Genomic DNA, 17913 nt, shown 5'->3' with positions numbered 1-17913 from the left:
TCTAGTATTTTTCTATATATACACACAGAATTGTTTTTTTAAATGGATTATATTATGTAATAAACATTTGTTTCCACTTTTCACATCCTGAACATTTCTTCACGTTATTAAATATTCTTCAAAAACATGATTTTAAATGTTAACATTGGAAAGCATACTATATATTATGCACATTGAGAGATGTTCCATAATTTGAACATTGTCCTTTTGTTGGCCATTTAAGTTTTTAATTTTCTTTTATATTGAGGAGACTATCCCTGCACACAAAACTTAACCCACATCTCTGATTCCTTCCTTAACCATTTAGCTGCTCTTAATCGTCACTAATACTGTGGTTCTCTCTGAGTGTAAGATAGTAGGATAGAGCATTTTGGGTTTAAATGAAACTATATTTTGGAAGGAAAAAAAAACTATCCTAATTCTAAACATTTTTAAACATTAATGTTCCTTAAACCTTGACAAAGACATATTGTCTAGACTTTCTCTTGACACCTGAGATACAAAAGTTTGAAATATAATAAAGATGCCTCTTCTGACATGAGTATTACAAAGCTAATCTATCATCCATAATCCAAAGAATGAATGTTTTTATAGAGTAGATTTTGCCCTCCCCCTTTCAGCCAGAATTTGAATACTTGTTACTGACATTTTTTGACTATTCTAATAGAAAGATAAATATTTATCTAGACATAGGTACTGAGCTATACTGAGCCACACAGATTTTACAAATCATACTAATTGAGAGAAGAAAGTAATTCCTAGGTACCAAATAATGTGGTGGCAGGCTGAGGCCTTCTTTACAATTTTGAGTTCCCCTGTGTAGTGATTGGATAATAATTCTGCATTACCAAATATTTTTAAAGTGCAAATTTGAAGGTTTTTTTTGAAATAACTCTACTAGGTAGAAATTTAAGGAAAGCAGACTTATAGATCATACATTCATTTCCTTGCACTATTCCCCTAAGTGTCCCCTATTCTTTCTTTGAACCTCAAAGCATTCTGTTCTAGAAACCTATACAATAGCGCAGTAGCCTGGGGCTTGGGGAGAGGTATGCTCTGTAGGTTGAAGATGTTAATTATCCTTACCTCATTTTAATTTTTGCAACTGCATTACTAGATGGAGAAGATGCTTAGTAAGCATGTATTAATCATGTTTTAGAGAAGAAGAGAAATCCAGATTCAAAGTTAGGTAACTTGTCCCCAAACTAGAAGCAGAGCTGAGTCAGATTTATGGCAGGTCTTTAACTCTTTTTTTTTTTTTTTAATTTATGTTTTATTTATTTATTTTTGGCTACGTTGGATCTTCGTTGCTGCACACAGGCTTTCTCTAGTTGTGGTGAGCTGGGGCTACTCTTCCTTGTGGTGCACATGCTTCCCATTGCAGTGGCTTCGCAGCATGTGGGATCTTCCCGGACCAGGGTTCGAACCCATGTTCCCTGCATTAGCAGGCGGATTCTTAACCACTGCGCCACCAGGGAAGTCCAGGTCTTTGACTCTTGATCAGTGTGTTTGCCTAAGCCTGAACTTCTAAAATATCTCCTCCTAAAGTTTCATGAATTCTTATCCCTTGTCTTCTTACACTGTCCACTATCTAACTTTGTAGCTTTCCTCTCTCTTCCATTTCCCAAAAGACACATTTGGGGTTTTCCTGCAGAAGAGTTTTGTCTTTTCTTCCACATCTTTTACTTTTCGGTTTCTTTTCTTTTTCAAATTAAATCCTTATTCATTTTCCAGTTTTGCCTCAGAATTCATCAGAAAAAATTTAGCCATAGAAGTATATGTAAGAGACCATCCAGTCGAACCCCATGGTTTACTAGTAAATTTAATAAAGCACAGCGAGTGAATGACTTGCCTAAAGTCATAATTGGTGGCAGAGCCCGGGTAGGATTTGCTTCTTCTAATTCTTAGTCCATTGTTGTTTTGAAACATTTAATAAAATTGCGTAATAGTAAAGATGAAGTAATGCAACTTCTAGTTACTTTTCTTAATGTGTATGAACTGTTTATTTCCAACTTTTCCAGATTAGATAAAGAGGAGAAGCTTCTGAAACAAAGTCTAGAATGCTGAGATGACTTGGCAATCTGAGAACAGAGTTGTAATCAGATTGAAAAGACTACAATTATTTCTTAAATCTGCAGTGAAACTTTTTCTCATGAAAGTCCTTCAAATTATGTAATTAAGTGGTTCAAAGCTCCCAGACTGGTTTCAATGTATTATAATGCAGCACATTTATCAAACTATACAGGGAGTTTCCAGTGGAGCAGGTTATTCTCCCATAGCCTGACAACCGGAGATTATGGAAAAGAAAATCATAAATAAAAATTGGCTGTGAGGAAAGTTCTCTTACACATTATATTAATAATAATCTGGAAATGCATAAAAACCACATAATGGAGCCTAAGGGAAAATAAAAATTTTATTCCCTCCCCACAAATTAATTTTTTTGGGTTTTCTCATTTATCATCTTCAAAAGGTATATGTAGCCTATAGCCCAAGGCATTTTTGAACCAAGAAATAAAGTACTGAAGGTTTTTAAATGTGTACTTTTAAATCCTACTGCAGTCAAATAAAATCCAAATGCAGAATATTAAAAACAATTTTCCAGGGATTCCCTGGCGGTTCAGTGGTTAGGACTCCGCACTTTCACTTCCAGGGCCCGGGTTCAGTCCCTGGTCGGGGAACTAAGATCCCACAAGCTGTGCAGTGTGACCAAAAAAAAAAAAAGTCTCCCTGGTTAGTGTTTTGTACATTTAAAATATCATTATCACTGGGGAAGGGACAAATTGGACAAATCTTCCTTTAGGATGGAGAAAAGTAATTGCCCTTGACACTAGGCAGGGATGGAGAATTTAGGGGTTACTGATGTAGTTGTGTTCCTCGCTATCACGGTACAAAGAGAACTCTCTCTTCCTGCTGATAACCGGAGGAGAGGCAAGAGGCCTGGGAGAGTCACATGGAGCCTGGAGAAGATGCTGACAGAAGAGCGGCAGCTCTGTTTAACCACAGCTGGTCTCACGGCTCCCTTGACAAGATTGTTATATGAGGCTGTTTAGAAGGAGCAATTGTGCAGCGTGTTTGCTGAAAAAATAGCTTCAGTGGTGGCCAAGCATCCTGGTTTCTGTTTGTCCCTTCTCCCTTGTGGAATGGGACTAATAGGAATAATCTACCAGAAGTCTATATATTGATGCCAAAGTTTTTCTCGCAAAGTCTGATCGTCTAAAAAATATTTGCAAAGATTGTCATCACTGATCAGCTCCTTAAATAGAAGGACGTCTAATACAGGACAACTAATATCAAGGTGTCCACAGGGCTCTATTCCCTGATGGAAGCTCTGCAGGAGCATCGGAGTCTCCTTTCCTTGCTTTTTTCATGGATGTTAACTTGCATTTATGTTTAAAATTAAACAAGGAATTAAGAGTTCTCCTTCCATCCCTGCTGCCATTTGGAAATGACAATATCATGCTCACTGCCTCTAATTCCAATTATCTTCATACTGCACAGCTCATGAGTTCTGGGAAAGCTCAAGTGTCTCTTCCCATGTGCCAGCTATTGCTTACAGAGCTTGGTTTCATAATTTCATAATCACTGCATTGTCAATAGGAAATTATGGGAAATTACAGTGGACTAGCCAATGTAAGGCATATGAAACCTGTATTAGCCTAATAAAAATAATTTTAAGTTATTAGCCTCATAAAAATTAATTTTTAAATAATCAAGGAGGACTGTGTAAAATGACTGAAATCCCATTTTAATAAGTAATTTTGTGAATTTTCCTGATTATAAAAAGTTGGAGAAATCCAATACTTTATTTTGTAAAAGAAAATGAAAATGTAACTTAAGTGAGTTTTTAAATCATTCTAGATGAGGCTCAGAACACTTCCTGAAAGATGGTAAGTGGTCAAATATATTTAATTATTGGATGAGGTGAGGGACTGAAAGAGTTAGCACCAATAGCTTATAAAAAGAAGACGAAAGAATTAATAAGCACGTGTTTTTCTTAAAGGCAACTGAACTGAAAATATAGTTTTATACCTTTTAGTCAAAGACTGAGATCTAACTGATGTAACTTGAATAATAGGAATGCATTTTTACATGTTGCAAATATAGAAATTGAGATAATTTAGATAAGAGTTAGGATGAAGTTTACTTTTACTTTATTTATGTTAAAAAAAAGTTTCCTAAGAAAGTGCACAAAGTAAGGAAAATTGCTAGGATGTTTTATCTGTGAGAGAGAATAAGTCGTTTTCAAGCTCATACCTCCCCATCCCCTTTCAGCATTTGTTGAGAACTCACTCTGTGGGTGTATTAGTTTTTTACTGTAGCTCTTTAACAAATTACTACAAACTTGGTGGCTTAAAACAATACAAATTTATCTTACAGTTCTGTAGGTTGGAAGCCTGACATGGGTCTCACTGGGCTAATATCAAGGTATGCGCAGGGCTGCATTACTTTCTGGAAGCTCTAAAGAAGAATCAGACTTGTTTCCTTGCTTTTTTTTTCTTTTTCTTTCAATTTCTAGAGGCCGTCTGTAATTCTTTAACTCGTGGCTCCTTTCCTTCATCTTCAAAACCAGCAACACTGCATCTCTCTGACCTTTCTTCTGTGGACCCATCTCCCTCTGACCGCAGCTGGAAAGGTTCTCAGATTTTAAGGATCTGTGTGATTACATTGAGCCTACCCAGATAATTCAGGATAATCGCCCCATCTCGAGGCCCTTAACATTCATCACATGTGCGAGGTAGTGTTCAGTTCACAGGGTTCCGAGCCAGCATCAGAAGATACTAATGTAGATATATTTATTTTAAATAATTTTGGTGTATAATAATTCATATTTATTAATAAAGGGAATAATCAACTCCCTTTAAACAAAAGACTTTCCTAAATTGCTTGAAATGTTTTTATGTACATAAAAAATTTTAAATAATTTAATAATTGTTTAATAATAATAATTCCATTGCCTTCTGCAAGTCTACGTATTTTACATAATTTAATTGTAATAACAATATAATTTTATATACATGATAGTATCTTACATTCTATTCTTTTCACTTACTTCATATATCTATTATTAGGCAAACAGGCTGTATTTTATTAAACTTTACTCCTGATACTAGAGATTTATCTGTTTGCAGTTTCTTACTAGATTAGATAATTCTTCACTGAACATTCACTTATTTGTCCAGCTTTTTCCTTTTATTGAATAAATCCCTTGGAAAAAATTTCTTTGAAAGAAATTACAGAGTCAGAATATATGCCTACCCATTTTTCTCTTCTTATTTGTTTATAGAGCCATAATTTTGTTCAGGTATTAGGTGGTAAATTGGTCAAGGACCAGGGTGTAAGCCCCAGAGAATGGATTTGCCTTATAAGCCAAACCTGGAAATTTCCATCTCCTTTGCCAGTGATTGGTTTAAGAATTACCTGTGACTCAATTCTGTCCAGTAAGACTAAGCTGACGTTTTTATAGCTGGTGAGGATTTGATCAGAGCCGAGATTTAGAATGCCGAATCTGTGTCGTGCTGACATCTATTTGCACCATCGGGGTGTCTGTTATCACTACAATTCAGATGAGAGGAGGAGCTGAACTAGGATGAGACTGGAACAAGAGCAAACGGCAGTGCAGACGACAAGGCAAAAGAAGGATTCGAAGGTGACCCTGATGTGTTGAGCCAGGGTGACTGTGTAAGAAAGAAAGTGCCATTGTTGGGATAGTAGGTTTGTGGGTGTTTGGGATGCCCAGGGATGTTGGGACCCCTTCAATTTGGGATGTGTGACCTGAGGACAGAACATCCAAATAAATGTGAGCCTTAAGAGAGAGACATTTTGGGTTCAATAGAAATGTACCGTGAGCAACAAATACAAGCCACATATATAATTTTACATTTTCTAGTAATGTCATTTTTTAAAAAGTAACAAGAAACAAGTGATGCTAATTTTAATAGTGTACCTTATTTAACACACTATATCAAAAATATTATCATTTCATTAGTCATTACATATCCCAGCATCTCAATTTTCTCCAGCCATGTTTCAAGTGCTTAATAGTCATGTACGTCTAGAAAGACCAGTTTAGGAGCTGGTAATAAGGTCAGCACCTTTCTTTGTTTGCAGGCGTGAACCCATGTTTGGGTTGTTCCTGCTTGTTTTTTGCAGTTATGAACAATGCTGTAATGAAGAGTCATACACACAACTTCTGGCGCAGGAGTTAGGGGCAGCGTACTCTTGGGAGTGGACTTCTGCACAGTAGCAGTGGAGATGGGGCCTCGTTGTCTTCCGGGGTGGCCGCTCCAGCTCGTGCTCCTGCTGGTAGTATGTAAAAGCATCCACATTTCTCCACACCCTCACCGACATTTGGAAAAGTCACGTTTCATTTTTGTCAAACTAGTGGGTGTAAAATGGTTTCTTACTCTGTCATCATATTCATTTCTCTGATGATTAATGAGCTTGAATGCCTTTTCAGATACATTTGAATCTTCATTTTTTTCTCTTCTGTGGAAATCACAAATATTTATTCATTCAAATTAAGTATATTTATATTATGTATGTTATAGATGTCATATATTATATTTGTATATGGGTCATATATTCATTTTTTACAAATGGTTATTGAACACCCTCTGCTAAATACTGGTCTAGGTACTGGGAATGAACTAGTGAGGAAAAAAAGATATAGTCCCAAATTCTGCCTTCATTGAGTTTACATTCTAGTGTGTGTGCAGTGACCAGGGAGAGACCAAAAAAAGGTAAAATGCCGTCTGACGTATGTTAGTGAACCTGGGTTTAAGTCTGGCTCAGCCATTTTACATCATTAAACCTTGGTTTCTGCCATTGTAAAAAGGAGATGGCAATAATATTTATCTTCTGTTGTTTATTAAATGCATATGAAGAACTTGACACAGTGTCAGGCAAATTGTAAGGATTCGGCAAATGCTAATGACAATAAGAAGAAGAAGAAGGAGAAGGAGAAGGAGAAGAAGAGGAAGAAGAAGAAGAAGAAGGAAATATAACTACTACTTTCCCCTTTCTTGCTTCTATTTTTTCTTCTAGGGTTTTTTTTCTTTTTTTCCAGTTACAACTACTGAAGTTTAAGATTACATATGTTTTGGTTTTTTTGAAGCATTGGCTCTCATTTAGGTGTCAACCTCCTGGTATTTTCTGCAGCAAGACAGACGACTTTGGCTAATTTTGAGATGTGTTGTTTTCCAACTTCTTAAATCCCAAGAACCAAGAGCCTGAGTACATGTACTTTTAAAAAATCTGTATCACGTTGAATAGGCAAAAATGTGGGAAAATCCAGAGGAATATCTTATATAATTCAGGGTTGTGTTCTGTGAGTATAAATGTTGCTTGAGTTAATCATTTCAATCCAATAACCAATTTATTGTTAATTTATGTGCAAAGTACCATGTAGGGGAGATGCATATGACTTTGTTAATCTTTGGAATAATAATTTGTCCCTTTTTCTTAGATAATGATGTTGAAAATGATCTTCAATCATACATCAGTTGAGCACTGCAAGACGTACACAGAAAAGCAGAAAGAGTGCAGCTTCTTCTTAATAGCTGTTCGCCTGGCTTCGCTGAACCAGATCTTGGATCCCTGGGTTTATCTGCTGCTAAGAAAGATCCTTCTTCAAAAGTTTTGCCAGGTAGCAAATGCTGTCTCCAGCTGCTGTAATAATGGAAAGAAAGTACAGACTATCTCACTATCCAATGAAATAACACAGACAGAGGCATGAAAGAGAACTCTTAATCAACTTGCATGTTCACAGCTTTCGGCAACAAATAGCCCTAAACCATACTGTGAATTTAGGCATCTCTGGCATGCCACTGTTTATGCATTGAAGTAGAATTTTTGATATAAGGCTAAATGGTCTCAGAAGCATAGATAATCCCCTATGTGCCAGAAGTATTCAAACACAAACAAAGGAAAATAGATAAATAATAGTCTAGTGTTTGGGGGACTCTGTCATTTGTAGCTGAATATGTGATTATTTATTAGGTGAAGACTTTTTTTTCTATATAAATGATCTTGGTCTGTGATGGGGGTGGGATGGGAATAGTTAATATTCTAGTATTCTGAATACATGGGGAATTTAACGAACAGATCGTTGAAGACAAGGTTTGTCTTTGCTCAAAGACCTTGGCCTTCTGCTTTCTCTTTTACTCTCTCTCTCTCTTTCTCTCTGTGTCACTCTTATTCCCCTTACAGTTTTTTAAAAAGTTGAGTTAGGATAAAAAAAAAATCTATAACGTATCCACAGTGTTCATTGGTACTGATGTTATTTAAATATTGCTCAATATGTAAATTAGCTGCTAACCTTACAAAGTTTAAGTTTTGGTTGGGTTGGTAATTAGGTTTACTCATTATCTGAATAAGAGTCAATTCCATTTATTTCAAAAATGACAGAATTTGTGACCATCCGAATTGCTAAATGTTCTTCCTTTTGATTACATTTTTAATTTCTATAAGTCTGCAGAAGATTCGTAAAACTGTGCTTGGGAGTCAGTGAAGTGATTTTTCAAAATGCTATTTAAGGACTGATTTGAGCACTAAATATAGGTACTCTGGCTAATTATCTTCCCTGATTTTCCACCAAAAGTATTCTCTTCAGTATTTTGGGTATTTAAATTCTAACTCTGATTCTAAGACCAATAAATATTTTGAAGCTTCCATAAAGACTTTCCATAGTTTGGCCTATTTATAGGATTAGGAAATTAATAATATTGATCCCTCACAGCACTTTCTCTGCCCTCTTCTCAGAGTAGCTCTATCTAAATATTTATTCTTAAAATGTTTCTCTCAGGGTATACATGTGTACAAACCTTGATAGCTAAGCTTGATATCTTTTTGGCACAAGTAGGTCACTACATTAAGTTTTGAGAATTACACTTAAAAAAAAGATTTCCCCAACAAACACAACAATCTTTCAAATCAGACCTACATAAAATGTTCTTCATACTCTCTAGAGCATTCATTTTGCAAACTTACTAACATTTTCTCATGAAGATTTTAATTTGCTTTTTCCTTTTTTGCTTTCCTAGTTTTTAGAAACTTGAGATCTATTTATACTCCTTTATAGTAACTACATTTGTGTTTGTGTTCAATAAGCATTTGGGGGAGAATTAATTTTAAGAGGTACAAAATATCTGTTAGATTAATATGTACGCCACTCTAAGTCAATCAGGAGGAATCAATTTAAATGACCATGTCAAACTGAGTGAGAAGGTAAGATCTGCTGGGAGCAGAAATAGAGACACAGATGTAGAGAACAAACGTATGGACGCCAAGGGGGGAAAGTGGCGGGGGGGTGGGTGGTGGTGGGATGAACTGGGAGACTGGGATTGACATATATACACTAATATGTATGAAATAGATAACTAATGAGAACCTGCTGTATAAAAAATAAATAAATAAAATAAAATTCAAAAATTCAAATAAAAGAAAAAATATCTGCTGGGAGCACTTTTGTAACTCATGATCATTCCACTAGTCTAAGTTTTGGAAAAAATGATGATAAATAACCTATACTAAAACCCCATTATAAAATCTCTCTATGCCATAGAATTGGATTATCCTACAGGTCACCTCATGGAGGATGAAACAAAACTACATACTTTTTTTTTCAGGAAAAAAGTGCACTTATATGATCTTATAGTGAAGAGGTTTTACCTCTTGAGTGGTCCTCAGACCCTAGGTTTAGATATACACATAGTATAGATTCAAGTGGTATGAGCTTGATTGGGTTACTTCTTCCAGCACCTAGTACAGCACTTGGAATATAGAAAGTGTTCAATGACTATTTGTTCAGAGAATGAATGAATCATTATCTGCCAAAACCAAGTGCACATCGGTGGGGCCCCACAGTATGGTTGAAGCGCTTCATGCCATTACAGACCATCAAGCTGATAAAGTGAATGATCTCTGCTTGTTTAATTACAGAAACACAAATTTATCTTCAAATGTGCAGTGTCATATTGCTGCATAACAAAGTGCGTTATTTGTATTAATAATTTAAGAGACTGCTACTCCCAAGTGGTAATTGAGATTATTGTCAAAGAAATATCACTTTTCATCAAACCACAGAAATGCATAAAGACAAAACAGCCTAAAACTCATACTTAACTACAAAACAAATTCCTGCCCAGGGATACATGGTAGTTGTGGATGATGGCAGTTTTTGAACAAGCTTGAAAAGGAATCTAAAAAAAAAAAAAAAAAAAAATGGTTCTGAAGAACCTAGGGGCAGGACAGGAATAAAGACGCAGACATAGAGAATGGACTTGAGGACACGGGGAGGGGGAAGGGTAAGCTGGGACGAAGTGAGAGAGTGGCATGGACATATATACACTACCAAACGTAAAATAGATAGCTAGTGGGAAGCGGCCGCATAGCACAGGGAGATCAGCTCGGTACTTTGTGACCACCTAGAGGGGTGGGATAAGGAGGGTGGGAGGAGACGCAAGAGGGAAGAGATATGGGGATATATGTATATGTATAGCTGATTCACTTTGTTATAAAGCAGAAACTAACACACCATTGTAAAGCAATTATACTCCAATAAAGATGTTTTAAAGATGCTTAAAAAAAAAGAATTAATGAATAGGTAAATAATTGAAACAAGTAATTCTGGAAGAAAGATCTGGAGATAAGAGGCTATCTTTTTAGTAGAGACTTTAAAATATAATATTATTGTCAAAAAAAAAAAAAAAAGGACATGGAAAAGGAAGAATTACGTAGACAGCATGTGAGTTTTGTTATGTAGGCAGCCATTTGTTAGTACATGGAAAACCTGATAAGAAATATAAGTCCTAAATGATATCAGCCTTTGGATGATAGTTGAGGTTAGATTTCAGAGATGTTGTTCAGAGGCCCTAGATGTGGTTAGGAAGTAAACATCTAAAGTCACTGCAGAAGAGTATGTCAGTTTCCACGTTTAAGTTCATTGGCCTTTAAATTCACTCGCATATACTTAGTTTATCCGTGCATATATCTGAGCAGTAAAAAAATGCATGCAAAAATTATGAGAATTCCAAAACTTCTCAGTATTGGTTAAGAAAAAAAGAGAGACCTAGGAAACTAAATAGAAAGTAGTGAGTGAATGCAATGTAGAAATATATGTAAAGTCAGCTGTTGTAGATTTTACGAAGCAGTTTTGATTTTCCAAACAGTGAATTTATACCACTATGTTGTGTCACAGAAGAGAACGATGACACGTCAACCAATTAGAACAGTTTACTTTTCAAATAAAATAAGTATGGTGGATATCTTTAAAATATTTTAAATTGAAGAAACAAAATGTGTTATCCCAAGATTTATCAAATTTACCTAATGCTACATATGAAGTTATTTTAAGTAAGCGTAAACATTTAATCATGCCAGATTTAAATGATTGTCAATTTAAAAGTACACATATATACTGAACACTTCTTCATTATATAAAAGACCTCTTGACCATGTTATGGAATAAAATTGTGGAAGCTCATATAAAAGTTAACTATAAAAGACCCTGTGGCCACACTGGCATTGAGTAATAAACAAACTAAAAACTTTGACAAAACAGTATTTTAATAAGGTGGACAATCTGTGGCAGTATTCTAATATTAAATTTTCAAGAATTAGGAATTTTATTTATTTAATACTTTATATGTTTTTGTTGGTTTTGACCCCAGATTAGTGATCTGCTTTCAGTCTTCCCCATGTCAGTAATCATAGTTCTTTGTATTGGGATTAAGTCAGCTACAGAAAATAGAAAAATTTTGTTTTTTGAAATTTTAGGCACATATATTGCCCACTTATTCTCATATTTTAACCCCAAAACTTCTCTTGAAATATACAGATTACTAGAAGATGAGTGACACAGAGAGACTTTATTACTACAGAGAGTGTTTATTACTACAAACATATAAAAAGCTTAGTATGGAATAATTAAAATTTCCATGATTTACCTCTGTGAAAAGTTTAGGTCACCAACCATGCCCAATCTTCACAACTGCTTGTTTATTGCTAGCTTTGTGATTGTGTTATGTCTCAAATCTGCAAAAATTGAGGTCTAAATAAATGAAAAGAATTGTTCAATGAATGAGATTATAACATTTTTTAAATGAAGAGTAATATTGTGGCTAAATTGACAGAACTGTTTTCTGAGTTGCAGTACAATGCTAATAAGAGGTGACATAATCTGTGATGTTTCCTAACATAGGTTATGATAGAGTCTATTTACAAAATTTGGAAATCAATCTAAAACTCACATGCACATTGGTTAAGAAGCTGCTATCAGTTCAGAATTCTAAGACTACTGACAGGTGGTGATTACATATGAAGCATGAAACAGAGAATTAGGGAAAATTCAAAAATTAAAACTCCATTATATTGGTATCATTAATATAGTTACTAATTACATGTAAAAGTTCATTTCCCATGGATTACTCTCATGCAAAAGGTTTCAATTTTATAATGATTCATGTTGTAGTTATTAAGTAAAATCTTTCACATGCCTTCCCTGAATGCCTTTTTTGGATTGAGTCCACCTTGAATAAAACTGAAGAAAGTAAAAAGAGTAGTACAGGGTGACTTTGTTCTCAAAGTGACAAAGGGAAAACTGAAACTATACATATTTATGAAAGACTTCAACAAGTCTAGAAGTGAGGCATTTTTTTTCCAAAAGAGGTCGACGGTTAGTTTTTAAGTCAGATGGAAATACATCTTCAAAGCATGCTACTTTACATTTCCTTTCCCACTCTTCCCTGTTCTCTACTCTTTTAAGTAATGAAAGAGCACAGAATTTTTATTTTATGTAGCCTCTATTTTATAATTCCTAAAGTGAGGATTCTATTTAAAGGCTTATAATTTATACAAGTTGAGTTGTAAACCATTACATTATGATACCACAGGCCAAGTACATTTTGATTCTCTAGAAATGCAGTTCAATCAGATATATACCATATTTATTCATATATAAATCAAACATTTTATCTATTGAGAATGAAAATTATTTTATTTTCAGAAGTTTTACATCAATCTGTTTCAAATCATAAACAACTCAAATATCCACTGGAATGCTTATTTCTTCATTAGGAACGAGACTGTTCCCCCAGTGCCCTTGCCTCCAGCCTGTTTTTCCATTTTCTCACGGAGAAAAAGTAACAGAAATATTTACTATGGTGAAGCTGGGATTGCTTTTAAGAGAGAGAATGGTTTCACATTTCTAATATGCTAACGTCCTAATATATGAAGCATCTGAGTCTGCTTTTTAATATATGCTTTGATGAAATAATTTTATTATGGGAGTAAAGATAAGAAGGAAAGAGATTACCATCAGATACAAATCAGCCTTTTCAGGCTTTTTGAGCATTTTAGAGATGATAGCACTTCTAAATTTTTTTAGAGCAGATCTTAAATTCTTTCGTTAATTGTTTTAGAATTAGAATATTTTGGCTTTTTAATTAAAGTGAATCAGATATCTAGCCAAAAGCTAGCCAATCACCAGACTTTAATAGTTATTTGAAAATAGTTTCTTTCTATGATTTTCAGTTTCTGTAGAAATCAAAGCTGTAATGTTCAGCAGGAGAAAATGTGTATGACTTACTGATGAACTTCAATGGTCTTTCAGCTTTTGAAAGGACACTCATATGGAACAGGCATGGAGGGTGGGACAGAGAACAAAGAGAAAGAGGTGAAGGAAAAGCTGTATATTTCTAACTTGTCAAGATTCTTCATCCTTTTAGGCCATTTCACAGACGCAAGGAGAGGAAGAGGCCACGTTTATCTTTTCATAATTGAGCATCAGTAGGACAAAGCGAGGAGTGGCCAGTGTTCTTTTCTGTAAGAGTGAATGTTAAATTCACTCAAGTCATCACTGACTGCTAAACTCTTTTTCTTCCCAATCTTCCTGCATATATATGAAATATCTTACCTTCTCCCTCTTCTTTAACCAAACAATTTTGTACAAATAACATAAAGTTGAACATTTCTTTAAGCAAACACATTAAAAATAGGCACTGATTATTTTGATCTGTTTACAACAGATGAATATATTATTTTCAAAATGTATCTAAGTAAGAATTGAAATCATTGGCACTTTAATCAATCATGTAAAGCTCAGTATATAGAAAGTGTACATTTCTCCACCTCTCCTACTCAGCATGCCATCCCTACACACGTGGTTAAATGGGAAGATATACTGTTGTCACCTTTATGTAGTTAGTTATCTTAAGTGTATTTAAACATATCTTCCAGTATGTTTTAAAGAGTAGTCTTCAATATGGTGGGGACAAAAAATAAAAGAGACTATGAAAAGTACATCAGAATTTTGATGGCATTCTAGTCATAGCTAGTCTGTGTACTTAACAAATGTACATTATTTATGTTGTGCTTGTCAATGGAAAATAAAGTCAAATGTTCTGAAATGTCCCTGTCTTTCTTTCCTGATGCCAACTCATGTCAGGAATGTTTTACTTATAATCACATTAAGTATTTTGCTAAAATCCTATTTGATGTGCTTTGCCAAAATAACAGCACAATGTAATGCAATAGCGTCATCCTATCTGTAACATTTAAATCATTTTGTTTTATATTCCATAATAACATATAGTACAAATTATCACTGATGTGCTATAAACTCGAGAGGTGCTTTTCAATATGATACCTAGTCATGTTATAATCTCAGAATTTTTGTTTTTAATACAAAAGCACATTTATAAATTATTCTAAACTTAGTTCTCCTACTTTCTTGTGGATTTGAGTATAATCTACAGGCAGCCAACATAAGAATTGGCCTTGTTCATAGTCAGCTCCTTTAGCAGACTTGTACCTGTGTATTGGTGTGACCTGATTACTGGTAGAGATGTGTTGGGCTACCCCACTACCCTCTTCCATGTGCTTATTCAGCTCAACTCTACTTCTTCCTCCCTCAGTGATGGGAGAAGTTCTGTAGAACATAGACTGCAAAGCCAAGCTCATTATAAGTAACACGCCGAGCTTGCCCTCCTTCCTCCTAAGAAAAGACATTTAGGGAGAGCTCTGCCGTAGACCCCTGACCAGATCTTTTTTTTTTTGGCTGCACTGGGTCTTCATTGCTGCGCACGGGCTCTTTATTGTTGAGGTACGTGGACTTCTCTAGTTGTGGTGCACAGGTTGCAGCGCTCACGGCCTCAGTAGTCTGAATAGTTGCAGCGCGCTGGCTTAGTTGCCCCGTGGCATGTGGGATCTTAGTTCCCCGACCAAGGATCAAACCCGCATCCCCTGCATTGGAAGGTGGATTCTTAACCACTGGACCACCAGGGAAGTCCCCGACCAGATCTTATGACCTCTACAGTCTTTGTCTTGTAGCATTTGAGGTAAACATCATTATGGCTATCTTCTGGTACACCAAGAATTTCCACTCCAACGCTGATGAACCTACATGCCATGGAATGACGTTGCCCAGTTTCATGTTCTTGGAGGACAAGGAGTCAGGCATCCTTAGATATCTTGGGGGTTGTTGTGCTCACCTAAAACAGTCTTGAGTAAACCTATTTTGGAGGAAGGTACTCAGAATCCAAGCCAGTCCTCCAGACTTGTTCTTTTCTTCAACATATATTTGTTGTGTACCTATTATGGGCTAAGCATTCTGGTAGGCACTAAGACACTAAGGGATTTAAAAAACAAACAAACAAACCCAGCTTTCAATGAATTTATAATCTAGTAGGGGAATAGGAAATCATTTGAACAGAGCTGCTATTGGGGTAAGCCTATGGTAATGAAAGCATATGCGGGAGGTGATGCTGAAATAGGTAATAGTTTCCCGTAGGAGTTGATATCTAATCTGCATTTTGGAGAAAGGGGTTGGTATTAACCAGGAAGGTGGAGGCACATTTTAGGATATTTTTTCACTCCACTCTGCCCAAAGCAGCACAATTTCCAAGGCATTCAAACTGACTAAATTCTAGTGGCCCTGTAAAAAGTTTGGTCTGAATCGTGTATACCTCTGTAATCTCACAGAGTGGGGAAAAGTGACTTGGCCTTAGGGCAGAATTTCTGAACCATGGAACTCTTGACACATTGGGGCAGATAATTCTTTTTTGTAGGGTGTTGTCCTGTATGTTGTAAGCTGTTTAGCAGCTACTCTGGCCTCTACTCACTGGATGCCAGTAATACCGCCCTAGTTGTGACAATCAAAAATGTCCCCAGACATTGCCAAATGCAGCATGGAGGACGTATTGGCCCCTAGTTGGGAGCCGCTGCCTTAGGGCAAGGGCCATGGCCACTATGAGGAAGCGAGGTGTGTGAGGGTTTGCAGGACAAAGCCATCTGTGGGATGTTGGTCCTGACAGGCACCATTCTGGCATTTCTCAAGGAAGCAGGCATTAAAATGCCAGTTTGTGTCTGACCACACAAAAATGTGGCGCTACCACTACAGCAGTGCCCTGATCACCATGGGCCCTGATCCACTTCCGTAATCACATAAACCTATTCACAGACAAAGAGGTACAATTTCTTAGAAAGTATCATCTTTCTATTGATGCCTCCAATCCCTATTTTGTTCTTGATAAGAGACCCTAGGGTTATATGTCTCTCAAAGGGATATCTAAAGATGGTCCATTTCTCTCAGGACCTCGAAAATCTGTTATAATTCCTCTTAATTAAGTTCACATTTCCAGGCAAGGTGCCTTGGTAAGAGAGAACTAATTTACCAAATTCTGTCTTTAATGGAATTTTTGCATGTCTGATCTGTGTTACAGAGTTGTAAGAGCTTTATTTAATCTGAGACAGAATTTTTATCAAAGAGCAGGCAAATCTGGGGCAAATGTCTCTTTATCAGCCTGTGCCTTTCTGAGTTCATGCCAGTCTGCAGTACCTCAGGTGTAGAGCTATTACCATACCTTTTGCTGACAGAGTTCAAGTCATGATCTCTATAACTGACATTTAAACTCTAGTTTGCATGAAATGGGAAGTTGAAAAACTTAAACCACAAATCTGACCCAAAATGAAAATGAAAACAAAGGTACTCATTAGTTTACTGTAAATTTCTGAGGCAAAGTAGGGAAGGGCTATGGATAATCAGTGCTTATACCTAATGTTATTATGCAATCTTTTAAAAAGAAGTCTTTGAATATAACATGCAAGGTTGTTTGAATTCAGTTTTGAAAAGAACATTGGAAGAAAATAATTCTGAAACCATTACCACCCATTGAAGCCTTTTAAAATTAGATTTAACTAGAAGTACCCAGTGGAACCCTGGTTCTTAAACACTGTGGGGTCAGAGACCCCTCTGATAATCTGGTGAAAGTTTTGGATCCCCTTCTCACAAAAAGCACAGAGAATTTTTTTACAGTGTCAGAGATTGTGCAGTCCTCCTAAAGTCTGTCTACAGATGTCTTGGAAATTTATACACACAGGTTAAGAATTCTCACTGTGAGAGAATCTTTGTGATTCAAGGAACCTCACAAGTGTCCATGTTTGGTTTGAAAACTAAAATCGAAAACTGCAGCTAAATCAACATAATTACTTCCCTGTGAATGCCAAAATTCCTTGACATCTCATGTCAAGGAATGACATGCCCATAATAGTCAATCAGCATAATGCCCATAATAGGAAATCAACATAATGGGAGGTAGAATTATTAAAAGGAACTGCAATCATTTTTAAAAATTGCCATCATGTGGGGAAAAGAAACAACACAATCCCAAACAGAAGAGGAGCGATATAGGTTACTTGCCAAAAACAGGTTGAAAAATAAAAGGACAATTTTTGAAAAAGAATTACAAGTTATCCAATGACATATTTGCCTTACACAGAGTTTTAGTTTTGCCTTGTGTTGATCCAGCAAGAGAGATTTAAAACCAACTATTAAAATAATCAATTAAAAAAAATAACACCTCACCTGAAAAATGCAATGTCTAAAATGGTTAGAATCTAACTTCCAGTTACTTT

At 35.8% G+C, this 17913-nt stretch overlaps 1 protein-coding gene across 2 annotated transcripts in view; it reads left to right on the top strand.

The window, feature by feature from the left end:
* The window catches only part of PTGER3 (prostaglandin E receptor 3), an 84827-nt gene that overhangs the window by 30957 nt on the left and 35957 nt on the right, over window positions 1-17913 (top strand). The window contains exons 2-3 of one of the 2 annotated variants that reach the window (XM_059924391.1): window positions 7469-7648; window positions 13613-14408. In XM_059924391.1, the coding sequence (XP_059780374.1) occupies window positions 7469-7648; window positions 13613-13792 (360 nt within the window). In that variant the 3' untranslated portion in view covers window positions 13793-14408. Of the gene's footprint in view, window positions 1-7468; window positions 7649-13612; window positions 14409-17913 lie in introns of those variants that run through there. The other variant, XM_059924387.1, reaches the window with a different exon arrangement.

Source organism: Balaenoptera ricei, chromosome 1, assembly GCF_028023285.1.
Source record: "Balaenoptera ricei isolate mBalRic1 chromosome 1, mBalRic1.hap2, whole genome shotgun sequence".
NCBI lineage: Eukaryota > Metazoa > Chordata > Mammalia > Artiodactyla > Balaenopteridae > Balaenoptera > Balaenoptera ricei.
Note: the sequence above shows the minus strand (reverse complement) of the source record. Positions and strands in the feature narration are given on the sequence as shown.